At 34.9% G+C, this 27,706-nt stretch overlaps 1 protein-coding gene across 2 annotated transcripts; it reads left to right on the top strand.

Annotated features, from left to right (window-relative positions):
• On the top strand, nt 1–26,939 carry LOC148284980 (G protein-coupled receptor Mth2-like). 2 transcript variants are annotated; one of them, XM_088232088.1, is made up of 9 exons: nt 1–102; nt 9,691–9,997; nt 12,017–12,229; nt 13,302–13,417; nt 15,032–15,110; nt 17,715–17,875; nt 21,926–22,070; nt 22,156–22,248; nt 26,507–26,939. In XM_088232088.1, the coding sequence occupies exons 2-9, from the start codon at nt 9,705–9,707 to the stop codon at nt 26,706–26,708; spliced, it is 1,302 nt and encodes a 433-aa protein (XP_088088214.1). In that variant the 5' UTR covers nt 1–102; nt 9,691–9,704; the 3' UTR covers nt 26,709–26,939. The 2 variants fall into 2 exon arrangements, with proteins under 2 accessions (XP_088088214.1, XP_088088224.1); XM_088232098.1 differs by lacking the exon at nt 1–102 and adding an exon at nt 4,297–4,368.
• The last annotated feature ends 767 nt before the right edge of the window (nt 26,940–27,706 follow it).

Raw genomic sequence — 27,706 nt, 5'->3', positions numbered from 1 at the left:
ATGTAAGTTTCGAATTTTGGTACACATATACCGCACTGAAATCGTGAAAAGTGAAAAATGTGTTGTGAAAATTGTATTTAATATAATAAAACATCATTTCAGGTCTGTATATATTTTTTTATGTCTGCACGCGTTTCATTAGACTAATTGGCTTGGTATGTAATAAACAGTTTTTTTTTATATTTATTTATATATAAGTATCGAATGAGGAACTTTAGCCCTACGGGAAATTGGATACAAAAAATGTTTTCTTACGCGGGGTAAAAAATAGAGCATTAAATTGTACTACAAAGTTTCCTGAAAATGTACAGAAAAAATAATAAAAAATACTTAAAATCGCACTACTTTAAATGACGTCACTGGTTCATGTGAATCAACCTATGATCTGAGAGCTATGGAAGATTTCCGGTCTGCTTGTCGCTTCTGGACCAATAGGAAGAACTGAATGAAAATAAGCGGAAATGAATCTCTGACGTTACACGCGGAGTTATTTCAGAAATACAAAACTTTGAAAAATCGTAGCGCCGATAATACGATATATAAAAATTTAAAAAAAAAATTTTTGACTTAGTTTAACAGTCTATTAACAAATAAAAAATTCAAAAAAAAACACTGAACTTCCTCATTACATTATGCTTTACATACACAAAGGATGGTAGGCACAGCATTAGTACAGTAGGTATTATTTAAGTGTCAGTAAGTAAAATGCAAAAAGTCAAAGTGATTTTTCCGGCATTTGATATGGTAAGTTATTTTGATTTTATAGCCGTAAGAATTTTTTATCTAAAAACTGACAATGGAAAACGAAAATCAATTACTCCATACTCGTTTCCGAGCCGGTGTAGTCTGACGATTGGAGAATTCATAAACTAATTATGTCTGCCAGACGCCACAACAAAGGAAGACTGCAATGTTGTACAGAGATTGGGTATTTCTATACTTATCAGTCAATCAGGGACCTCATTCGCAATTTTTTTTAAAACTGATTGTATCACTAAAAAATCTTCGCTTAGAAAGGGATTATTTAACTAGTGAGAACAAAACATTTTTGAGACATCTCAATTGGAGATCCAGATTTACGGACCTTAACTATAAAACTTCTTGTCATAAACATAATGTACTTAGTCTTGAGGATCGTCGTTTGGGATTAGATATGTGGATTTTACATGATATTCTTCATGGACGTCTTGATAGTCCTGTTCTTGTTTTCTGAGTTGGCCCTCAATGTACCTGGCTACCGCACCCGTCACACAAATCTATCTCTTTTCCATGTACCTACAGTTCGCACCAAATATGCACAGAACTCGCCTCCGATTCGCTTGGCGCGTAATTATAATGTATTTTTCAATAACATGGACATATTTAAGTGCAGTAAACTCACTTTTAAAACAAAAATTAAAAAACTATGATATGAAAAAAAATTATGTTTCTTTGTAAAAAAAATATATTTTTACATTATAAATTTAAGTTGTTTCTATTCACTTATATCAAACACACACTCACCCTGTCCATAAAACCCCCCCTCACACACATATACTCACACACATTTTCACATACCTACCATAACCACACTCAACTTTTTTACACACGCATCCTCACACAAAAAACTCGCACACATGCACTTCTATGAATTAATATCTAACTGAACTGGATTTTTATAATTGTATTTATGTGGAAAACTGATTTGTAATTTTATGTTTTTTTGTAATGTTGTGTATATTGTTTTGTATTGCTGTTGTTTTTCTGAATAAACAAAAAAAAAAAACAAAACTTTAATCGTTAATTCAACTCCCAACTTACAAACGCCGCACCGCAGCAAAACCACAATAATAATATCAGCGAGGTTTCGCTTATCGCATACTTCATAAAATACTATAATATATTATTTTACGTAATGTGTATGTGAATAACCACTTTTTAAGATTGCCCTTGATAAATTAAATTCCGTACGAGGCATATCCAGCAAGCGTGAGTACTGTTTGGCTCTCGCGCTGTGAGAATTTTTTTTCCAAAAGTCGGCAACACCGATTGGTAGTAGGGGTTTCCTGAACACAGCGAGCACCGGCGACCCTCGCAGTGTTCGTTTCTGTGAAAGATGTCAATAAGAAATCCCGCCAAGTGCGAGGTGCGCGCTGTCATAAGGTTCCTTCTCGCGGAAGGAAAAACCGACTGAAAATTTTGCACGGACCAAAACGGTTAATGGCTAAGGTGCTATGAACCGAACAAACATATTTAAGCGGTGTCGTGAGTCTAATGAAGGAAGAACGAATATCCACGACGAGCAAAGGAATGGAAGACCTTCAATTATGACCGATGAGCTGGTGCAAAAAATCGACGCAACTGTTCGTGAAGACCGCCGATTGACAGTAGATGAAATTTCTGCGATGTTTTCACAAATTTCCAGATTTCTGTTATACGGAACAATGAGGAATTTCAGCCCAACCCGGAATTAATTTTTTAAATTGTTTCCGTGTACACGTGAAAATTCAAACATTTTGGAGTAGGATGAAATATCTCAAAAACGCACGCAAAAATAAATAAAAAATGTTAAAAATAGTATTCATTTTAAAATCGTAAATAATGACGTCACTCCTTATATCTACGTGCAGTATTTCCGGTTTCCGCTTTAAAGCCCCCGCATCTTGTAAGGAACGTTTTGACCATAGAAAAAAAAGAGTATAATTTGTGATTGGTGATTTGGCGGCGAATAATTCGATTACGTTCCGGATATTTGGCAATCCGGACGATCGGATAAACGACGTTCTAACGTATTTTAAAAAATCTTAGAACGAAGTAACAAATTATAAACAGCCTTTTTTTGAAAGAGCAAAGGCTATTTTTTAACTCAGAAAATAACTGTTTTTTTAAAGATTCGTAATTTTTTTAAGTAATTAAGTACAAAGATCTAGTAGTTTGTTGGAATTAATTAATCAGCTCATCGATGACGTTTAAAATTCCGCTGTTGTCGAAATGTGGAAATCCGACCGTTAATAGAAAAAAACATATTATGGAAAAATAAGCAAAAGAAATCACTTGAAATATAATATTATTAATTCCCACGATGTGATGCCTAGAATTTTCTAGTAATCGTTTGTGTTTACTGTATCATCATTCGCCTATGTCAGTGGTCGGCAAACTTATTAGTCAAAAGAGCCAAAGATCAGCATTACGACGATTAAGATTTCTTTTGAAAGCCTTTATTTTTTCGTTAAACTGTTTCCTCTTCAAAGCCAACGAACCTTATTAATTATTTTATTTTATTTTATTTATTTGGATAACAAACAGCTATAATTATCTTATATATATATATATATATAACAAAACAAATAACAAATAAGCCAATTACAGGTTTTCACAAGTAGCATCACAGTAAGTTAAAAGTAATTCTCGAACATAAAATGAATGGTAATTTAATGTAAATTCAAAAGAAAAGAAAAAATACTACGAATTATTTCGAAAGCAAACGCCGTACGTCATTAAGATCTTTTGCAAATAAATCTATGTTAAATGATTTATTTATTACATTAAAATTATTAAAAGTTCGCCATAAATATGAATTTTGCCTATAATTAGATGAAACAAGAGGTACGTGAAGAAGAGGGTTATTTCTTAAAACTTTGGAAGGAACATTGATAGAAAGTTTGCACAGTAGGTCAGGACAGTCGATTAAACCAGAGGCATTTTTTAGTAAAAAAAAAATATATCCGCTATTTCACGACGTTTTTTCAGAGGCAGTAGGCATTATGCAGTGAAGATCTTCGTATTTACTCTACGTTATTGAGTAAACATTCTTTAAATTAGCGACGTAAAAGAGATTTAACGACATTTGTGTTGACAATCTTGATCACCAAATCCATAATATTTTTTATTGTTATCCTCTCGATGAATGATGCAATGGTAAAAAGGCATCTTATGATTAATTTTTGCTTCGAAAATATGAAAAAACCGTTCTCACTTCGGTCATATATTTAGCTCCGTATATATTGAAATTGAAATAATTTCATCAAGTTTAATATGATGCTTCTCCAAGAATTCGATTACAGTATATGCAATATCCTCAATAATTAAAAAAGCAATAGTCCTGGAAGTTCTTCTGTAGAACCGGTAGACTAAATAATTTGAACAAAAAGTGTAACTTACGCTGAGCCGCACTCGATGGCTCGCGAGCCGCGGTTAGCCGATCACTGGCCGATGTGACCACAGACCACATAAGTGGATCTACCGTGAAAAATGTTATCTAAATTTTCTGGAAAAACATCACCGTATTTTTTAAAAAATATACACGGAAACACGGCCGCAGTTGGTAAACTGTGTTCGAACTAGAAACAACTCAGACAATATTTTTTCTACGACAGTACCCCATTTTCGGTGAGTTTTACAACGATCTTTCTATATCCAGGCGAATGAAGAATACAGTTGTGTGTGAAATAGAAGCAGAGCCCTGGACGAGTGTTTTCGACTCGATGGCTGCTGAAATTCTGAATAAGGAAATCGGGAGGAGATAAGCCCGACCCGCGTTGGTGTATTCGCCTGCCATTTTTAATGTTATGAATCTTATCGCGGCACAGTGTTTCGAGTAGAACAAGCTAGGTTGACAAAATTATTTTAGATGATATTTCTGCGTAAAAATATTACATTGTGTGCATAAAATACAATTTTTGAAAAAAAATTAATCAATAAGGACTTTAGGTATTTTAGTAAAAAATATTCATTGTATTGTAAAATAAATGTTTATTTAAAAAATATTTAGCCGGACAATATTACATGGAATCATGTTTGAATTATTTTCTTAATATTTGAATACATTTTTACATAAAGAAAAAATACATATTTATAAATATAAACGTAAAATTTAATATAAAAAAGTACATATTTAAAAATAAAACATTTCATTTCAATCAATTGCTACGAGATATTTTTTGTTTAAAAATGTTAATTAGTAAATATTTACATACCTAATGCCTATACATGTTCACTATTAATTGCCTAATTATGGTTAATTATTCAGTATCAGACACCTTCTACGAAAAACGATTTATAAAATAGTTTTAAAAGCACAACAAATAATACAGTATTAATAACTAGAGTGTAAGAAATAAATTACAAAAATCATTTAAATCAATGAATGTAATAAAAGTAATAATTAAATATATATCTTTATCATATGTACAGGTAGTTAACAAATTATTTAGAAAATATTTTTAAAAATCTATATCAATCCTAAAGACAAACAAAAAAATTAAAACTAATTTTGAAAAAAATACAAAAACTACATGCTTATCAGTAATTATCATCTGATGATAATTCAGAGTCATCAGCAGAGTTTTCCAAAAAATAATCGTTCTCATTACAAGTAAAATTAGTTAGAAATGATTCACGTTGAGGTTCTATAGTAGGAGCTACAATTAATTTTAAAACCTCCGCAGGTAACTTGTCCGCCTTTTTTCTGGGAATTTCTCTAAGGCTGTTGATAAACGGATCAGATGTTACAAGCAACATGGACAACAAGTCTCTATTAGTAACAATACGTGAAAATTTTCTGGTGTTTTGCTCTCGAAACCTTCGGCAGTCTTTGTTCCGAGCCTCTTGGGCTTCTTCCGAAAGTTGCCCAATAGGAAGGAGTGCGCTTCGAATTACTTCTGTACTATGAACTAATATTTTATGTACAGTAGCTGGCATGCAATACCAAGAATAGAGACTTATGTATAATTTTCTAGTTTCAACACAAAGGTTGTTAAATTCAACGGTATTTATTTCAAAACCAGAAAATAATGTCCTTAAAAGAATATCGAAATTCCTAATGATTGTAACATCTACTCCTGTAATCTGAGCACTTTGTTTGGGGTTTCCAAAAAAACGACGAGCAGTGTTTCCATCGTTTGAAGAACCAAATCCTGGTTTTGGTTTATCTACAATGAGACCCATTTCGCGTTTAAATCGTTGCCTGATTTCTTCGGTTTGCTGTTTAACGTTTGCTTTATCTTCGTCGTCTCTAATCTGCCATTTTTTAACGTTCAAACGGTAACCAATATGTATAAAACATTCGAAACAACGAATCCAAGCATGGATAGTGGATAAACCAAATCCAAAATATTCTTTGTTACTTTCAAAGTGCCCAGATTCATCGTTCATCAGCTTAGAAGTAGCACCACATATGTAACACGTTTGTGTTGATAGATTTTCAGTCAAGGCGTTGCAGACTTTTCCGTCGATCATAGTCAACAAAAGTTCATGTTTAATAGTGATTTCAGTATCTCTAAAACTACAAATAGTTGGAAATAAATTGTTTACTTCTTCCAAAACCTTATTACTTTCGGATTTTGTAAACTCATTTGTTTCTTTGGCAAATATAAATTTTATCGGGCGGCAATACATTGTAGATGAAGGCCGTGGGTTTTGCCAAATGATGTTGTTGTCGTTATGTAACTTAATGGGAACTAACAAAAATACAAACAAAAACTCGTCGGTATTTTCCGTCTCCTCAAATCTCTGTTTGTACGTACTGTGGCCGGAACTTCCGTCACATCCCCATTTACTTACAAGCGTGAAAGATGAATTAGGGGGTACACTATTAAAAACATCACGCTGTGCCTCTATTAAGCGCTCTATAGTTTTATCTTATAAAGCTTGCAATTTTATTTCGGCACGAGTCTCTGTCACCATTATATGTTCTTCAGGAGGATAACATTTTTTTTTAGATTGACTTAAACAATAATAAGATGGAAACACATAATGCCCTACTTTAATGCACTACTTCCTAGTCTGTTTTTATGTATGAGTTGTTGACTTAGAGTCTATATAATATGCTAACGCTTCGTCCCCACTCAATTTTCTTGAAATATCTGTAGCACCAGGAACTAGTTGTGAACCTTCACTAATTTTTCTTATAGCCTTAGCATCATTTTTATGACCTAAAGAACGCACTGCTATTTCTGCTGCGGTCATTAGCACTCCACGTTTGGGTGAGGTCATCCACTCGACGTTTCTTGGTCCTAAACGAGGAATCTTCAAAAAAATTTAGAGGTCTACCCGCAGCATTAGATGTGTGTGGTTGTGGTTGAGCCGTACATGCTTGAAATTGTACGTCCTGAGTATCTAACTAACTTGCATATTTGGCTAAGAAACGATCCTTAGATTTTCCGGCCGCTATCCATTTTTGAGATAGTTTTTCTGATATGCTGAATAATTTTAACATATTTTTTTCCGCGAATCATCTGTGATATCAATTAGATTAAATTTTTGATTAATATAATCGTAAAGATGAGAAACCTTTTCGTTTTTCGAAGATTTTATCCATTCTTCTAAAAGCTCCTTTTTTGTGAGGAATAAGAGGTGTTCTGAAAAAAAACTACAGTGTGCTGTAAAAGATGTATAGTTTTGCATGACTGAATGTTTTGGCTAGTACATATATGAAATCTAGAGGGGTAAAAATGGATAAAAAAAAGTTAAGGACGATTAAAGTTATAATTTAAGGAGAAAAATATTTAAAACAATGGACATCTTTAAAAAATGTGTAATTGCATTATTTAATTAGAAATTTTCTTTTAATGTAAATAATATTTTAGTACATACCTTGAATAATAAAATCCATCACTAAAAATATTCACTTATTGATTAGTAACTTCACAAAGATGTTGTTCAAATGGTAGCAAAACTCCAACTAATTTGTCGTTGCAAATGCATTTACCTAATTACCTAGCTATCAGCATCGATTACTCACCACTTAGCAGGGTAAAACCCCCAATATTTTTGGAATCATAGTTTAAAGGGGTTGTTCACATTGAACAGTCATCAATTCCAGGAAATCAGGTGATGAATTTTGTCAAGCTAGCTAGTTCTACTCGACACACAGTGCGCGGGGTAGATAAGACAGAAATTTGGGGATTAGTATTTTTTCCATGCGACAACACTTAATTGTACACATGGGCACACTGATAAACGTCAAAAAATGCGAACACGTGAAACCAAATATGGTGATTTTCGTTTAGAACATTATTGCGATCTTAAGCATTACCCAAAACACTTAACCCATTTTATGCGGCGATCTTTGTTATGATAACTTATAATCGTGTTTTGAAACAGAAAAGAATCAATAATATTTTTGTATAATAGTGACACCTATCCGCGCCACAAAAAAGCTAACATGACAGGAAATTAGAAGTTTAACACGTGTTTTTGGAAGGTATTATCATTCTTGGTAGTGGTGTCTTAGTGCTATGCAAGCTCCTGACGTCACTGACCTGTGAATATCTATTGCGACGGGTCCCAGTGAATAGTTCTCGCCCTCCAAGCCCAGGTCTAAAGAGCCTGGCTACTGTGTGGAAGGCGAGAGTTTACATTTTGCAAAATCTCCCTAGGGGGCGAGCTCTTTCGCATCCTCAGGTTTAACTAGTGGTCCCCCGACGATGAAGCTCCTTTTTATGATGTAAAGCAGCGCATTCACATAGAATGTGTAGAGGTTTTTCCTCATCTGCACTGCAGAACCTACATCTAGAAGTTTCGGAAAGGTTCGTTATAGCAAGGTGTTTGTTCAATCTGCAGTGCCCTGGGCGGGCTCTAGTGATAACCCTCGCTTGATTTCGGCTGAGCTTTATTAGGTCAAAAGCAAAACTTTGCGAGTACCCTTTTATCAGTTCCTTCGCACGGTGCTGACCAGGTATTTTTTACCAGAGCATTACACTCTGCTTCCTGGCCCATGACCTAAGCTGATTACGAGGAGCACCTTTAGGCAAACCACAGCAGGGTCTTTTAGTTTTTTGGAAGGTTTCTGAAATGCACAAATGTGGGCACACCGTAATCAACGTGTTAATTGATTTAAATTGACCAAATCTAACCTACCGGAGTCCTATCACTTCATCAAAAAATAATAATACGAATTTCAAAAATTACTACTTGAGGAGGGACGTGGAAAATGAAATTTAGTTTAAGTTTTGGTTTTACCTCTGATATTTCTTGCTATTTGTAAATGTTAATTATTTTTAACTAATTACAACAGGGACGGAAAACATTTTAGAGAAGGTAATATGGAAGTCTGGGCATTTGCAGGGCTTATGAGTTGTAATTGGATGGTTTTTTAATTATTTTTTTTATTAGAAAAAGAAATATTTGCGTGCTTATGATTTACCCAAATATTTAATTTTTAGGGCTATTTACAACGAGTTGTGAATAACTCACTACTAGATAATGGAAATAAAGTTGGAGTAGAGTGGGATTCGAACCACGGACATTGGTCCGTGAGTCTGAGACACTAGCCACAGGACCACAACCCGATAGGTTTAAGTGGCCACTTTACGCACTTTGTAACATTCACCATTTCGCCTATGTTTGAACATCCATATTTATTCAATTCTTCCATCGGTTGATTTTAGTGAAGGTTAAGAGCTGAAACCTTGATTGTTGGGAATAGATTTATCTGACCGAATTTGCTATTCTGTACCGCTCTCGCGGCCGTAGAAAATCCATTTATCTCGCGTATTTTCATACAAAAATACGCGTTTGGAATACCAGCCTAGGAGAATGCTGCGAGATATTGCATAGATTTATATGCTATTAAGCTCTTGGCCTCATAGAGTTAGGGATACGTTATTTTTTTATTGTAGCTTTTCCCCCTCTGACACCCAAACGAAAAAAAATCACAAAGTTCAAATTAGTTCGAAAAGACAGGCGCTCATTTGTTTTTATTTTTCGCAGCGTCAGTGTTCGCCATGCGGCCGCGCGAGATGGTCGCGCTGGCGGCGCTGCTGGCGGCGTGCGCGGCGGAGCGCATGCCCGTGCCGGCGGGCAGCGCGTGCTGCCCCGGCGACAACCTGCTCGTGCACACGGGCTGCGCGGAGCCCGGCATGGGGCGCAGCCGGCTGCCCGTGCCGCGCAGGAGGGTGCGCCTGGCGTGCGCGGAGGGCATGTACATGCTGGACCCCGAGGCGGAGGCCATGATGGTGTTCCACTTGGGCGATGACGGCGTGCTCAACACCGACATTGGCAAGACGGACCAGGGCAAGTAAGTCAGACACGATTGAAGAAGAAAGATTGTGCGAGAAATCCGAGGTTCACTCCCCGCTCGACCGCAGCATGAATCCCATTACTTTGAGTACTAATATAATAAATGTTTTTTAAGGCGTTGAATGACCGATATGAATATTAAAATGTTGCTAAAAACATATTGTAGAAATCAAATATTTGCAACTAAAATATTATACTTCTAAAATGGGTTTGAATGAAACTATTCCATTTTTTAAACGATAATTGGAGGCATAATTATTATTTAACCTAGAATTTCAGGAATAAACCACAAAATTTGAGTAATTTTAAATGCTTATATTTATTTTTAAAAACCAAAATTTATCATGTTGCGCAAAACTAAGTTCTTTGCTTTGGTAAAAAATGATAGATACAACGCGATCCGTGTGCTGTTGAAGTTCCCTATGCACCATTAGGTGCAGAATAGGAAAAAATAATAAGCAATGAGATGACGATAACAGGTTATTTTTTTATTTTTTAAATTAAATTTGAACTGGGCTGTGGTCCCGTGGCTTGTGTCGCAGACTCACGCATCATTAGTCCGAGCTTCGAACTCTGCTCTACCACGACTTGATTCTCATTTTCTAACAATGAGTTATTTATAACTTGTTGAAAACGGCCGCAAGCATGTAAAGCTACCGAAAACACACAAAATGCTGTAAACAAAAAATAACTTTTGTTTTGTACACTATTTTGTGAAAAGGACCGAAATTATATTGTTTTGGTATTCGTTACAATCAATATAGTGTAAAGTTAACGCAAACCAAGTTTTGTAAAATTTCCATTGAAAATAAACGTAAAAATTGCAATTTCAATAAAAAATTTAAAAAACGACATCTATGAATAATTAGTTTCATATTTTTGTTTAGAATCACCTTAAAAACAAGAAAAAGAAAGTTAAAGAATATACGCTTTTATGAAACGACAAAAAAAACGTATCCCAAAAAAATTAAATAATGTGAGATGTTTAGAATCAGTATTAGGAATGTTATTTTATTAAAATTAAGTGAATACATGTAATTGGATGGGAGGCTAAACTGTGTACCTATTCTCATTTTCTTCTTTAGTATCTAAGTACAAACATGCTGACAAAATCCTGAGGTATCTCTACATGAGGGAGTATGGTAGTTATCCGTGGCTCTATCCCACTGGGTTCCTCTTGGGTATGCTTGGGACCAATAGTTTGCAACTTAGAAGAGATGGGTCTACACTGACCCATTTTTTAGACTGTTAAGGGGTTTCATCGATAATTCGGCCATTTAGAGAGTATCAATTTTTATGTTCCTGATGGCTATCTCCGACAGCGTCAGCACAGACTGTTTTACCTCCCGGTTTCCAGAACCAACCTGCCTCTGGTCATGCCGATTGGAAGAGCAGTCAAACAGCTGAACATTATCACTTTGGAGATCGACATCTTTCACATTAGTGAAACTATGTTTAAGAGGCAAATACTTTTGCTATTAGAGAGTATTATACCTTAATAATGTTGAACCATTGCTCAAGGGTTCTTGGTTTGATATAAAATTCCAATTTAACGTCTTAAATCCTTTGTTATTTGTTATGTTACTTTGTGAATAAATCATTTGAATTTGAATTGAATGCTGGACATAGGAGAAAGACTGATATCCATGTGCGAGAAAAGAATTCTGCAGTTCTTTGGGCATATTTCCAGGAGAGACTCTGATAGTTTGGAGAAAACCATACTCCTGGGAAGTGTCGAAGCGACAAGGTCGCGTGGATGTCAACCGACAAGACGGAGCGGCGCAGTCACTGAGTTATCAGAATCATCACTGACGAATGCCTATAGAAGAGCACAAGACCGTTCCAGATGGAGGGAGACTGTCCACAGACGAGCCATGCCTGGAGTCAGGCGTACTTACCATCCTCAGACATGAGTCACGGATTGAAGAGAGACAAACATACAATCTGATTATTTTCGAAATAAATAAACTAAAATAATTTTATTCGTTTTTTTCTATATTTTTTTTTCTCTTTGCAGCTTTTGTCTGGTAGACAAACTGGACGTGAACGATACCATAGACATTCAGGCCTCTAATCTAAAGGATCTGCCGAGGAACCAAGTGGCTCTTGTCTGCTTCGGAGTCCAGGAAGACACATTCCTGTCGGCCACCGTTACAGGAACCCTCGCCCTCGTGTCCGTCGGGTTCTTGGTGCTGACGTTGGTGGTATACGCCATTGTTCCAGAACTAAGGTACATATTCGTGAGACCGATTAAAGTAATAATCAAGAAAGAATAAATCGATTAAAGCAATCAATCAAGAAATATTAAATCGATTAAAGCAATCACAATAAAGACATGTGCCGATAAAGTTTGTTATGACGCCAAATTAATAATTAATCTACATTATATAAACAAGATCCAGGATTATGAATCACTGTAGCACTCGAGGCGATAATAAGCCACATGCTGTACTTGTTTATTTGTTACTGTCCTAAAAATATAGCTCGATTAAAAAGACAGCTGCCAAACTAATGTAACTAGTGATGGGAAAGTACTGATCACTGACCATGTACCGATCAAATCGATTTTATCAGTTTTTTCATGCAAACATGAAACTCTGTTTCCGAAAATTGATATAAAAACGCAAAAACAAGCCTATTATAGTTTATTATATAAATAAAACACGAGTGATACTTTAATCCACAAATTTGGAATATCCAGTGACCGGTTTCATCGCTTTCGCGACATCTTCGAGACTGGTATCTTTATTAAAAAGTTAAATGTATTTATACAGAACAGAGGTAAGGATACATAATTCAAAGTTATATGTAAGTAAATTAAAAAGTTATTTTTATCTTAAGGATCATTATCGACAAATTTTCTATGGGTTAACTAATGAATGGATATAATGTTATTTCAATGAGTTTAAGTATTTAACCAATTTTAATTTGTCGATAATGATCCTTAAGATAAAAATAACTTTTTAATTTACTTACATATAACTTTGAATTATGTATCCTTACCTCTGTTCTGTATAAATACATTTAACTTTTTAATAAAGATACCAGTCTCGAAGATGTCGCGAAAGCGATGAAACCGGTCACTGGATATTCCAAATTTGTGGATTAAAGTATCACTCGTGTTTTATTTATATAATAAATTACAATGAACTTCCATCAAGAATTTTCACTAACAAACTTAAATGTTTACAAACTTAAAATCATAGCGCGATAAAAATTAAACAAACAATTTTGATTTAATCATTGTTTAACACAATGCGAAACTTCATTGAACCTCAAAGTTTTCTCGTGTATTTTTTCAGAGATCTTCAAGGGAAATGCATCGCGTGTACGTCACTGTGCCTCTGTTTTGGATTCTTCCACCTCGCAATGGCACAGTTGTTCATAATAAGAGACGATCAATTCTGCGTCATTAATGGTAAATACATTTCTGTACTGTTTAATTATTCGCAAACGTGTGTATAAACAGCCGTCACAATAGATCTGCGCATGTCGCGGTGACGTCACGAGCTTATATTATAGCACTGACCCCCCACCTTTCAGAATAAGAATGTGTAAACAGATTTCCAAAACAAAAGAGACATTCTCAGAAGCATAAAATCATAACTCTACGATATCGGTTCAACACTTATCGCAAGATGTCTGACACCGAGGACTCAATTGATCAACATTCACTATAGTCTGTTCGTTATTACAAGAATTTCCAAATAAACAAACCAGCCGCGTGATTTCCGACGGAAAAAAGCCTATTTCACACATATCGTAATCTAAACGGCTCGGTGAAATTATAGTGGATTGACATTTATTAGATTCGTTTGTCCCTATTTGAATTTTATAATATTAGTTCTACTACTACTACCATCACTCCATTCCCCGTAGGGTAGGCAGAGAGAATGGACCGCCACACACGTCTATCCTGGCATACATTCCAAGCTTCTTTCACATTCATACATCTTGCCACACATGCCCTTCGGTTCTGTCTGCTTTTGACATGACCAGACTAAAGATTTTGGTTTATCTGATCATGCCACGTCTTCCTTGGTCGTCCTCGTCTGACGTTACCGTTCATTTTTGCCATATATACTTGTTTTACCATTCTTTCGTCGTCCATTCGTTCTACTTGACCAAACCTTTTCAGAGACCCTTTCTTAATCTTATCAATTAGACTCGACTCAGATTTACACTCTCGCCTAATTTCTCGATTGATTAGTTAACGATTTTAATACAAATAAAATAAAAGCACTTCGGTTATAGATTAATTAAAAAAAAAAAAATTTAAAAAAATATCAGCGTTCTTATAATTACCAGCACTTTTGCTGATTGGGAATATTTCGTACAAATAAAATATGTAATGTAATGTTAAATGTAAAGTTTAAAAACCTTGTATTTTGTCAAAAATAAATCAATCTAATAAATCTAATCTAAATAAATAAATATACCCAAATATTTCAATTTCGAGAACCATATTTAACGAGTTGTACCAAAATAACTCCCTATTAGAAAATGGAAATCAAGTTGGGGTAGAGTGGGGTTCGAACCTCGGACCTCTGTTTCGCGAGTCCGCGGACCACGACCCGATTCAAATTATATGGTAAAACTTAAAAAAAGGGATTTTAATGATAATTTTATCAAAATCATTATTTGAATTTAGCGAGTACTCTCAGGTAAAAATTCTGCAAAGGGAAATCGACTGGAGGTTAGTCGGTCTCATGGTGTATTGGTTATTGCGTTTGCCAGGCATTAAATAAATAAATGACGTAAAACAATAAATATCGATCCACCGTATTTTATTTTATCATGCTGCGTAGATTTTTGCCGTGGTGTGAAATGGGCCAATCATGCGATGTCACGCTCGTGGTTTGCACGTGCACAGCGGTTCAGTCTTCGCGAATGTAGGTCGAAATGGTCTGACCCATTACATGGGTATATTACTCGTATTAACGAGCTTTAGTCTACAAACTAGTTGGCTGTATCTCTAAAGCAAACCATTATTCTATTACTGTTTGAGCTAACATTGAATGTTTTATTTTAGGATTCCTTATATACTTCTGGATGTTAAGTACTTTCTTCTGGATGAACATTGCATCTATCAATGTTATGAAATCAGTGGTGTAAGTATTTTATTTATTGACTACTTTTTTAGAGAAAATTAAGCATTTGATCACAGGCCACAGGCTCGTATCTTTTGACCTTTTTGCATTCCAGTAGAGAGACCTAGAGCTGATCTATGGTCTTTCAGGACAAGAACGTCGGACTGGAGGCGCTTTGGCCAGAGTTTAAAGGAAACCCTTTTAAATATTGAAATCAAAATCGCCAGATCTGACCCGCAGGTAAGTTATTTCAATGACTGTGTAGTGAGAACAGCAGATGAATGCTTAGGCCAATCTAAACCTAGCAGCAAATCCAAGACCGCCCGGTGGATTAAAGAGCTCAAGGGTTGCTGGAAGAGAGCAACCCGTAGATTGGGTGCCTCCCGCCAGCTGGGGACCTCAGCCGAGGCCATTAACTTGCTCAGCACAAAGGTAAGATTGACCCGCAGAGCCTATAGATCGAGTATTCTGAAAGCCAAGTTGGAAACAGTGGATCACCGATGTGGGAAACTCGGACCCCTGAACGTTAAATGCTGTCCTATGTCGCGATGGAAAGGGTTCCGACAGGTACCTAAGTAACGTTGTGTCAGCGGGGTTAGCAACTTCAACAGTGGAGACAACCCTGGATGCATTGCTGGACAGCCTAATCCCTCAGGGTGAGACTGTCAACGAGACTCCCTCGCACGCCCAGGAGAGGGCGATCAACCGAATCAACCCAAATCTCAGTAACCCGGATATAACAAATGTCACTGAGGAAGAAATTGAGGGGATTATAAAATCATTAAGCCCGAAAAAATCTCCTGGTCTTGAGAGAATTAACGGCGCGATAGTCAAGAATGTCTGGCACTTCACCAGCCACGGAACTACCAGCATTATGAGACATTGTCTTAAATCGGGTCTCTTTCCAGAAATCTGGAAAGAAGGGTTACTGAGAATTATCCCGAAGAGAAACGGCAAGCCAGCCTCAGATCCCAAGGCATATCGCCCTATCACCCTCTTGCCTGCCTTTGTTAAGGTACTAGAAAAACTCATCAGGAATAGGATGGAGAGATGCCTTTCGTCCCCATGTGTGAGGCAATTTGGCTTTACCAAAGCTCGATCCACGGAGGACGCCATCCGCCTGGCTTGTAACTGGGGCAGAGATGCTCGGGCAAAATATGCCTGTGGGATATTTTTGTACATTTCTGGGGCCTTTGATAACGCCTGGTGGCCAATGGTTTTGGTTAAACTAAAGGCTAGGGGCTGCCCAAGAGAGCTATTCGGGATACTTCGAAGTAACCTTGAAAATCGCTCCATATCGGTGGTCCACGGGTCTGTTAGGGTCAAGAGATCAACATCGATGGGATGCCCACAGGGTTTCATCCTGGGGCCGTCTCTCTGGAACGTGGTCTTTGGTGACTTGCTGCGACTGCCCTTTCCTGATGGATGACTGCATCGCATACGCAGATGACGCCCTTCTCCTTCTGACAGTAGAAGGGGACTTAAGATTAAAGGCACAGCGGCACTGTCAATGGTGTTGGAATAGGGGTGCAGAAATAAACTATCATTTTCACTGCAGAAGACGATAGGCCAAATGGTAAAGGGTAATCTTGACAGAACAAGGAATCCAAACATCAGGATGGGTGGCCGGGGGTTGGGTTCTTTAGGGAGGTAAAATACTTTGGCGTGCAGCTGGACACGACAGGTTCGTTTCTGGCGCACGCAAAATCGATTTCCACAAAAGCCTGCTCCCTCTTTATGAAAGTAAGAAAGATAAGCAGAGCAAACTGGGGTATTGGGGGATGCCGGAGTCCGAGTCATAAAAGTCATTTCTATCCCAAAAATAAAAACTAAAGCAACTCAGAACAATCTGTACCATAAAGATGTTTGATGAGTTGCCGAAAGAGATTAAGGATGTCTATCGCATAATTTCGTGAGATGGCGATGGTTTTCGTTATAAATAAACATCCATATAGGTAGCTAGAGTGTCATCAGAAAGAGTTTGAATTGTAATATGAGTAGGATTTGATTGTAGAGACGGTTGGAGTTCCTTCCCCAGTTAGAGATTGACAGAAGACACGAGATGCTGTTTGATGTTTATTTATTACATGGCGAATAAATAGTGGATTGTGTTGTGCGAGTGTTACGTCGATGAGGGGTTGAAGAGACTGCACTTGAACTACATGATGGAACTCAGTGACTTCGTCGAGCTAGACTGACTGAACTTGTTGGGCTGACTGATTGGCGTTGCCACGCCCTGTTGTAGTCTCTTTATAGGCGACGTTCCTTTGCATTTCTTCATGGTAGGGACAATGTGAATGTACTGCAAAACGATGCCCCCGATCATGTGCAATACTGGTAGAGTTGCATTATATGTTATATGGGATTGCATAGAAAATTGTGACATAGCTTTCTTCGGTCATCGCACTATTTCAGGTGAAACGATTTAACACGCGTGTGTCATCGATTATGGACTAAGAACCCAACACATGTATTAGTTAAGTAATAGCTAGTTGGTAAAACTTATCTTGTACAACTATTTAGAATAAATACATTACATTACAAGTTATACATCTTAAAGCAATGCACTGCTTCAACGCGTAATATAAACAATTTCATTAATAAGTTTTTCTCTTTGATTTGCAGTTTCCGTGCCTCTGGATTATCTGAACGGAGAACATTCCTGCTATACAGTATTTACGGATGCGGCATGCCGACTCTGTTCTTGATAGCAGCTGTGATAGCTGAGAATGTGTCCGGAGATCACCTGAAGCCGGGTTTTGGAAACCAATCATGTTGGTTTAGTGGTAAGCTAAATAATTTGTCCATCTCATGTTGTATGGTTACAGCATTTGGCTACGATGCTTGTTGAAACAACATAGTTGAAAAATAATACCCTTTTAAAAGGTTATTTCTTAATTATTTTACCGACGAGTGTACGACTAATCATGAATTATTTATTTTTATTCATTAAACTTCAAGAACAAAAATAAATTGCTAAAAGCAATATCTTCCAGCCAACCGAAAAAAAGCAGACAGGTCCAAAAAATTGGTCAAAATTTATACTATAAAACAATATTGAAAAAAATTTTTTTTTTGGAACCGCATGTGTTTTTTAGTGGGCAGATAGAGATTATACACAATAAAAGCTTATTAATAAAAATGCTTTTGTTACACACCTTATATGGTATGATAAAACGTGGGATCAGATTATGAAATTGGAAGAATTTGATCTGGTCTCGTCTATGTAGACCGGATAAATCATATTGAATCGGTGCAACACCGTCTTCTAAGAAAAGTAGCATGGATGATGATGAGGGGAGACTGCAATTACGGAAAAATGGAGTCAATGTTTAAAGTCTCAAATCTACAAAAACGTAGAGATAACATTGACTCCATAATTATGTTCAATTTACTAAATAGCTCAATTGATGTACCGTAGTCACTGAAACAAGTGGCATTCAATGTTTCGATCCGCCGGTTGCGAAATAATAATGTGCTGCTTCTTGATCAGCACAGCACAAACTACGGCTCGCATGCACCAATGTCCCGATGTTATCGCATTATCAACTCGAGACAAGATCTGGACTGTTTTGGTGTAAGTCTTTTTAGATTTAAACAATCGTTAAAATTGATCAGATTTCGTCTTGAAGTAGTAATTATTATTTAATGTTTTGTCCTAGGTTTAATTTTCTTTAGTTGTATTTTATTTCAATGAGGAACTTCAGCCCTACGGGAAATTGGATACAAAAATGTTTTCTTACGCGGGGTAAAAATTAGAACATTAAATTGTACGGCAAAGTTTCTTGAAAATGTATAGAAAAATAATAATAAATATTTTGATAAAAACGCACTACTTTAAATGACGTCACTGGTTCATGTGAATCAACCTATAATCTAAGAGCTATGGAAGATTTCCGGTCTGCTTGTCGCTTCTGGACCAATGGGAAGAACTGAATGAGAATAAGCGGAAATGAACCTCTGACGTTACACGCGGAGTTATTTCAGAAATACAAAACTTTGAAAAATCGTAGCGCCGATAATACGATATATGAAAATTTAAAAAAAAAATTTGACTTAGTTTAACAGTCTATTAACAAATATTTTTTTTTTTAAAACCACTGAACTTCCTCATTGTGCTTTGTATATATTATAAAGAAATGTATTTTCCATTGTTAAATGGACTTAATAAGTCCGTTGATAAATAAATAAACAAGACAGGAAGAGGATTCAGGGAAGAAAAGGGATAGAAAATATATATAAGGAAAGAAAGTTAGTACTCTAATGATGTGCGGATAAAGTAAGAAGAAGATTGATAATTGTAAAGTGGTAATGAAAACAGTAGACCGCGAAACAATACAACAACCGACAGGTAACAAGCGATTTCTTCCTAAACGCATATTATGAAGGTCGACAGAATATGAGTTTAAGATATTAAATGTCTTTCATTTTTTTTTTTTTTAGTCTTTATTCAATAAAATATACATATTATTACATTATAATACATTATAAAGAAAACAAAGTATTAAGATATATTTTGTCCCGATAAACTATTCAATAATAGTTTGTCATCGGGTGCTCAGACATTAGTTTTAATTAATAATCAAATAAGAAGAGTACAGACATAATAATGTATACGTATAAAATAATAAACATAAAAATAGTTTAAAGATTTTTTTTTTTTTTTAAGTAAGAAAATAGAGTAAAATAATACAATTAAAATTAAAGAATAGTAATTTACTTAAATATATTTTAAATATAAGAAAGAAAAAAAAATAATAGACACATATATAAATAGTGTGTGCTCATAAATGTAATCAAAACAAGATAAAAAAAAAAATTAAACAAGGTAAAGTAAATCGAGAATTTCAATTCATATCTACAGAAAAAAAAATTAGTAAGAAAATTAAAAGTACATATTAAAATTAAGATCTAAAAAATGTAAATGAAATAAGAAAGTAAGAAAGTAATAAAAGAAAAGAAAAGGTTAACCCAAGAAAATAACAAAAATGTAATTAATGAGGGATAATTTTTTTATTTTTTTTTCAAAAAATGTATATATGTAAAAAAATAATAATAAGTAAAAAATATTAAAAAATTTAAAATTGTATTACATTAATATTACATAAATAAAAAATCAATATAGGAACGTTTTATCTACTAACCACTTACGTAATAGAAACTTAATTTTATTTTTACTATGACATGTTTTCATGTCAAGTGGCAAAAAATTAAATACTTTTGGAACAATATAATCCAACGTACGTTGTCCATATTTATTTTTAAATTTTGGTACTACTAGGCCATCAACAGATGTAAATCTTGTTAGATAGCTGTGTTCTTATTTATTTTTATATTTCGAGCTGAACATCTGTTGGATAATAATTTTGCTCCATAAAATACCCTTAACTGGTAAAACATTTAATTTATCATACATAAATGGGGTATTATTCCTCTGATTGTATACATAATTGGGTGCAATCAATTTGACAAGTGCATTTTGAACATTTTGTACATATTTAATGTTTTACATGAAGGCGGATTCTGAAAAAAGGTTATTTCTCTTGCCACAACAATTCATAGGTGTAAAAAATACCTTGACCAAAGAGAGGTGTAAGAAGTTGTTTTGAACTGGGCTTCCAAATGCCACGCTTAAGCAATTAGATTGTGAACAATGCGTATGTAGAATAGCGTGGGCCGATATTTTTTTTTTCCGAATTTTGAAATAAAAGGGGCCTAAAAAGTTTGGATTACTCGGAATGCACAAAATATTTTTTTAAATATTCTATACTACTTTTGGCCCTCAACCAGAGCTTGAAGTTTTCGAAAAAGTCGTTTTTTTGCGCTAAACCGGCTGTCATTTTGTATTAAAGTAAAAAAAATCAGTCCAATTAAATTTTATAATGTGCATTCAACCTCATTAAATAAGCATTTAAGGGCGTGAGTTGCACTTTGTTTTTTAATAAATGGGTAGCATTGTTTTAATGCGCCATTGTTTTCGTCAGTATTAGCCAGGCGCTCAACGGAATCAGTTCCGCGGAGTGTGAACTTTTTGCATTTCGATAGTTTTAAAACATGTTCGAACTTGTTATGTGATTAAGTTATATCTTAACATACTCCAACAGAGATGAAGAACATTTAAGAGAAGGTAATATAGAAGTCCAGGCATCTACAGGGCTTATGACCTGTCAATGGCTGGTTTAAGTGGCCACTTTACACACTGTGTAACATTCACCATTCTGCCTATATTTGAACATCTATATTCCTTCAATTCTTTCATCTGTTGATGTTTGTGAAGTTAAAGAGCTGAAACCTTTATTTATGCAGGTGAGATTCAACGAATTAAATTATTTCACCTACATACTAGGCAACGCCTGAAAATATTATTTTTTCAATTTCTATACTTCTTCATGGACCAGGTAATTTATCAACAATATTATATTACCTTCTCTTAAATGTTCTTCATCTCTGTTGTAATATGTTAATATAAACAGCTCCCCAGGGAGTTGAATCCAGTCCTTGTCTACAAAAATTTGGACAAACTCAAAATATTGTTGAAATTATATCTTTACTAACAAAAAAATAATTTCATCAATATAGATAATTAACAAAATGTTCAGACGATGATAAACTTCAAACCTCGGTTAAGAGCCAAAAGTAGTATGGAATATTTTTGTAAATAATATTTACGTTCAATGTGATCCAAAATGCAACTTTTTAGACCTTTTTCACTTTGATGCCTAATAAAAGAAAAAAACTTCATACATCATCGGCCCGCTTTCATGAAGAAGACAGTATTCGATGCTGGTTTTAGGTTTATAGGAATAATAATTTTATTTGGTTTTTAATTCTCACAGGTAAAGTTCAGACTTGGGGCTACTTCTACGGACCAGTGGCGATATTAATAATGTGCAACATTCTACTTTACATCGTGACTTCCGTCAAACTTTGGAGACAGACGAGCTATGAGAATGTTACCAAACTGAAGAGCATGAGATACAAGTGAGAATTTTTAATAGGGATATTCTTAAAATCCATTTACGTAAATAATCATCACCGAATACTAATAATTTTAATTGATTTTCAGATTCCTCCTTTACTTTAAAATATTCTTGGTTATGGGCATATCCTGGATCTTTGAAATAATAAGCTACGTACATGACACGAGACACATAGTCTGGTAAGATTGCATATTTTATACATCTATCTATCTATCTATCTATCAGGCGCGTGCGGTGAATATTATCAGTGGGGATTTTGACAAAAAATAATCATGTATTTACTTTATGTGGGCAAATGTAAAGGTAAAGGTAAAAATATCGAATTAAAATTTTAAATCAATATAGCATAGAATCACATTTATTGTGCGCACTTGAGGTATTAAATTATGAAAATGATGCCATATAAGTTTTTTATAAGTACCTAAAACTCGAGATATTCTTTAATTTAGGCCAAATTTCAATAATACGCTTTTGAAATATTTAGGCTATATCTTATAAGAGTAACTTTTCTTCGCATTACACGAGTTGAATGCTCCTATCTCCACGAGTCTTATAGAGCAATGTGACAACGTTATGAACTTAAATGCGCGTGCGCGGAAATTCGATCACTTGTAATAGGACTGAGCTCAAAATGAAGAGTCGTATCCAGATTCCAGCGTATCTAACGAATACTGTCAAGGCCAAGGTACCTCTATATTCGGTCCGTGAATATAGGAAATACGGAATGCGATAATTTTAGGAATATCTGAAGATTTTCTTTTCATGTTTTTAATAATAAACTACCCATGAGTTATTATTTTTTAATAGTCAAGGGATGCGCCGCATCCAAAGTATGTATAGACGGAACGCGCCTGCTATATATCTATATATATATATATATATATATAAATGAATCGCCTTGTTGTCTCGCAAAATATCGAAAATGGCTTAACAGATTTACATGCGGTTTTTTGCAAAATTTTCTAATTTACGTACTCAAGGTTTACAAACAATAACATCTTCAATATATTGAGTAGAAAAAATTAGAAGCATATTTGTGTTTTCATCGATTTTCCAGGGTTGCATTCGTCTAAAATGCATATTTTGAAAAATTCGGAGGATGTTGTTTTTTTGTATACTAAAAAAGTTTGTATTTTAACGTTTACAATCAATAATTATTTTTAATGCATACTAAATTGAAAATTTTCCTTACAATTTCTTAATTTCTACATATGAGGTTATTTTTAATGGATTTTTGCTAATGCCTGACTTTTGATACATTTTCGAAAAACGTATTCTTACACGAAATGCATCACTGTGGGTAAGTAGAGCAAAGTTTGACATTTGCGGAAATAATACCATATTTGAAAATCGATTTTTATGTTTTGGAATTCAACCATAAACAAGTACCTACTTAAATTATTATTAGTTAAACATTTAATACAAAAAGTACATATTACACTCCCAGGAGTTATTAAAGAAACACATTTGGGACCGTGCATAAAAAAACATTATTGTGACAATACATAATATCATACATAGTTAAAACATCCGAAATAGTAAAAAATCATTATTGTATAAGAAACATAAAATACAGAATTTACACCATCTACATAATTTACATTAATTGTAATATTATTTCATAATAATTGCATTAATAATTTGAATATTAATAATTTGAATATTAATAATTTTTAGTTTTGGAATTCAATCATACACAAGTATCTAGGTACATACTTATCAATGAAAAGTCTTTTTCCTTTTATCCGGACAGTATTTGCACGCTTTTACTACACAATCAGGCATTTTTCTTTTCAGTAGTGATTTTTGCACGGTTTTGATTTGAGCATTACGAGGCGTCTTAGCCAATCACACGAAGAGATAAAACGAAAAACTAACCCTTATTACAAATAAATAGCTCAAAAAAAGCAAAAATAAATAACGTGTGTCCTTATTGACGAAAAAACATTTGCTAAAGCTTATCGCAGGTAAGCCTTTGGCATTTTTTTTTGTTTTGGAATTCAAAAATAAACAAGTACCTAGGTACCTACTTATCATTGAAAAGTCTTTTTCCTTTTATAAAGACAGTTTTTGTACGCTTTTGCGACACAATCAGTCAATTTTCTATTCATTTTTTTTTGTTTCGAATTAAATGTCAAGGTCACGTCAAAACACAGCTGGCGATTGAAGAATCACTACATTTGCGTTCGGCATGAGTTGAGAGTCAAAGTTTTAGAAGGCTCAGGGTAAAAAGCGCTCTGACTTTTCTTCATTAACACGCATTTTCTCCATAGATTTTAGCACTAGAGTAGTGATTTTTGTACGATTTTGATTTGACCACAATGAAGCCTCTTCGCCAATCACATGTGAAGATAAAACGAAAAACAAAAACTCATTGCAAATATATAAATAGCTCAAAACAGTCCAAAATAAATAACGTGTGTAACTAATTACGAAAAAAATGTTTTTTGTAACCAGCTAATAGCAGGCAAGCCAACGTTCGGGCAGAACAACGTCTGTCGGGTCCGCTAGTTTTAAATAAATGCTACACATCTCTATGAATAAATTGATGGCATTAGAAGCAAAATTAAAAATCTCCATTAAATTAAACTTTGAAAAAAGAATAGCAAGTAGAATAATTGAAAACTATTTTTGCGAAATTTGGAGACGGTTTTGAATTACGCTCTTATTTAGGTAGGTAGGTTTTTATGTATTTTGGCATCAATAAAAACTTTTCCGTTTTTGGTCGAGATTTCTAAGATACAAAAAATGTTTTCTTGCGCGCGGTAAAAATTAGAGCATTAAATTTTACGGTAAAATTTCTTGAAAAAAATGTAGAAATTTTTATTTTATTTATTTTAATAAAAACGCACTACTTTGCATGACGTCACTGGTTCATATGAACCACCCAATGATATGAGAGCTGTGAAGAATATCCGGTTTGGTCACCGTAAATGAACCAATCGGAAGAACTGTCAGAGAACAACCTCTGACGTCACACGCGGAGTTATTTCAGAAATACAAAACTTTAAAAAAAACGTAGCGCTGATAATACGATATATAAAAAATAAAAATTTGGCTTAGTTTAAGAGACACTGAACATCCTCATTGTTTCTACTACTATAAAAAAAATGTGGGCGTTGGTGTAAAGACATTATTTAAAGGGTCTGGTATAATGACTAACATTTCAGGCCAGTGTAGTTACAAATTGTCGGCCTCGTGGTGTAGTGGTCAGCGCATTTGCCTGCCATGCAAGAGGTCTCGGGTTCGATTGCCGACATGGTTGACATGAAATATTTATTTTAAAAATGTGTTTTTACACTAAAATATTCCTTAGTCCCTGGACTGGCACCTGAAGCGTAAGACTGATCATCTTACCCACATGTAACAAAAATGATCGAGATACGCTGCGATTGGTTTACCAATGCAGTGCCCCATGCACCATTAGGCGCGGAAAGTGAATGATGATGATGTAGGTACAAAAATGAATTTAAGTCAATGAAATTCAGACTTGATTAGAAAAGATGGTACGATGCGGGTCTAGTTATTATTGATGGTGACAATTTCAATAAAAGTTTTTTTTTATTAGTATAAAATAATATCATTAAATTAGGAGTAGGCAGCCATTAGCTGATATGCCCCTATCTTGTCTTTCTGTAAGTTTATTTTACTTCCTATATATGTCCCATTTGTTTTTGGATGTAGTAACAGATTTTTTAATTTTTTTCGCATAAAAACAAAATAAATAATAAAATTTATGAAACATGTATACTGCCAGTGACTACATACGCAGTAGAGACCATGGCTCTCACACAAAGAAATGTAGAAAAGCTCAAATGCACACAGTGATCCATGGAAAGATCCATGCTTGGTATAAGCCTAAAAGATAAAATAAGAAATTAAGAAATTAGGAACAGAACCAGAATAACGGATATTATGGATCGCGTAGCAGGACTGAAGTGGCAATGAGCAGGACAGGTTGCGAGACAAGAACCCACAAGATGGACCCCTAAAATTTTAAGTTGGAGACCTTGGTAGAATAAGCGAGGCGTCGGAAGACCTCAAAAAAGATGGTCCGACGACATAGCTGCTGTAGGGGGAAAAAATTGGCTGCAAGTAGCAACCGACCGAGAAAAATGGAAGAATATGGAAGAGACCTATATCCAGCAGTGGAGGACAGAAGGCTGAAGAAGAAGAAGAACCTGGATTCCATAATGCCTGTCTAATGTGTTAACTTGTCTTTGCTTTTTTTGTTGTATTGATTCTATGATTTGTTACTGTATTATTATTGTTTTTCGTTATACGATTTGTTGAAATTGGACATTGTCCGTAAATTTGTTAGATAAAACAAAATAAATAGCGTGGTCAGGTCAAGTCTCCGGAGCATTTCCTCGCGTGAAAGACTACATACAAAGTATAGTAAATATTTTTTTTGACAGAACCTTGAACTTTTCTCAGGTTAATCACCGACACGTTCAACTGCCTGCAAGGGCTGGTGATCTTCCTCGTGCTGGTGCTGTTCAGAAAGCGGGCGTTGCGCGGACTGGCGGCCAAGGGGCTGCGGCTGCCCTGCGCGCCCGACGCCCACACCGGGCCCGACGACGAGTGCGACGAGATCATGCCCGAGGAGGAGTCCCCGGCCCTGACCACCTTCTCCTAGTGCTACACCATCTGCGGCGCCGCGGCCCGGCCGGGGCCGCCCCGCAGACGTGACCGAGAAACACACATCGACCGCATTCTTTGACAATAATGCCATTATTTGAAAAATTATCACTTTAATTGCCGGTTCAGCAGTTGGGCGCTACATAAAGTTTAATAATACCTTTTAACCCTATCACAGCGCCTCAGACTTTAAACCTATTAAAAGCTTACGCAGCATTTAAAAAAAAAATACTTCCATAGCGTCTCTATATGCCTACAGCATATCGTGTGTATACTGGCAAAAAACGTTAACTCGAAAATATGCGGATTTGACTTAATGATGCAGTTTTGTAAAGTTTTTAACGCTCTACAAACTGGCAAAATACACTTATATTAAATTTCATATATCTGTAGTTTTAAAAATAAATTTAAGGTTAAGTCGTATACCCGGTATTTTATTCAGGCTAAAAGCTTTAAATAACTTAATATTTACTTAATGTAAAATTAAGAAACGGAAAAATTAAAAACATGTTCTTGAATGAGCTCTTAACATCGTACTATGTTTAAATAAGATATAAAAGAGTAAAATTGGAACAAAACTTAAATTTAAAGTTTATATTTGAAGCACTAACTTTGTGGTTATTCATTATAATAAAATAAATGAAACAACTTTGTTTTTAACCACTAATTTTTATTTTTCACCGACCGGTTTCAAAGCAAACAAGCTTAGTGGTTAAAAACAAAGTTGTTTTATTTATTTTATTAAAACTTATATTCTTGATTTCTCAAAACAGAAATTTGAGAGTTAAAGCTTTTGCCAGTATACCCACGATATAACCCTCGTCCGATGTGTCATTCATAAGTGTAATTACGTGAAAAAATGTTTTTTTTAAATAGGTATATTATAAAAACTTCAGTACAATGCTTAGAAATGTAGATTTAAATTTAATGAAATGATGGGTTTGCATGTTTCAACGGTGCTAACTGAGACAAATTAATAATTCCAATGCATGTAGA

This window comes from Micrasema longulum, unplaced genomic scaffold, assembly GCF_059751315.1.
Source record: "Micrasema longulum isolate JH-2025_06_02 unplaced genomic scaffold, ASM5975131v1 h1tg000072l, whole genome shotgun sequence".
Taxonomy (NCBI): domain Eukaryota; kingdom Metazoa; phylum Arthropoda; class Insecta; order Trichoptera; family Brachycentridae; genus Micrasema; species Micrasema longulum.
Note: the sequence above shows the minus strand (reverse complement) of the source record. Positions and strands in the feature narration are given on the sequence as shown.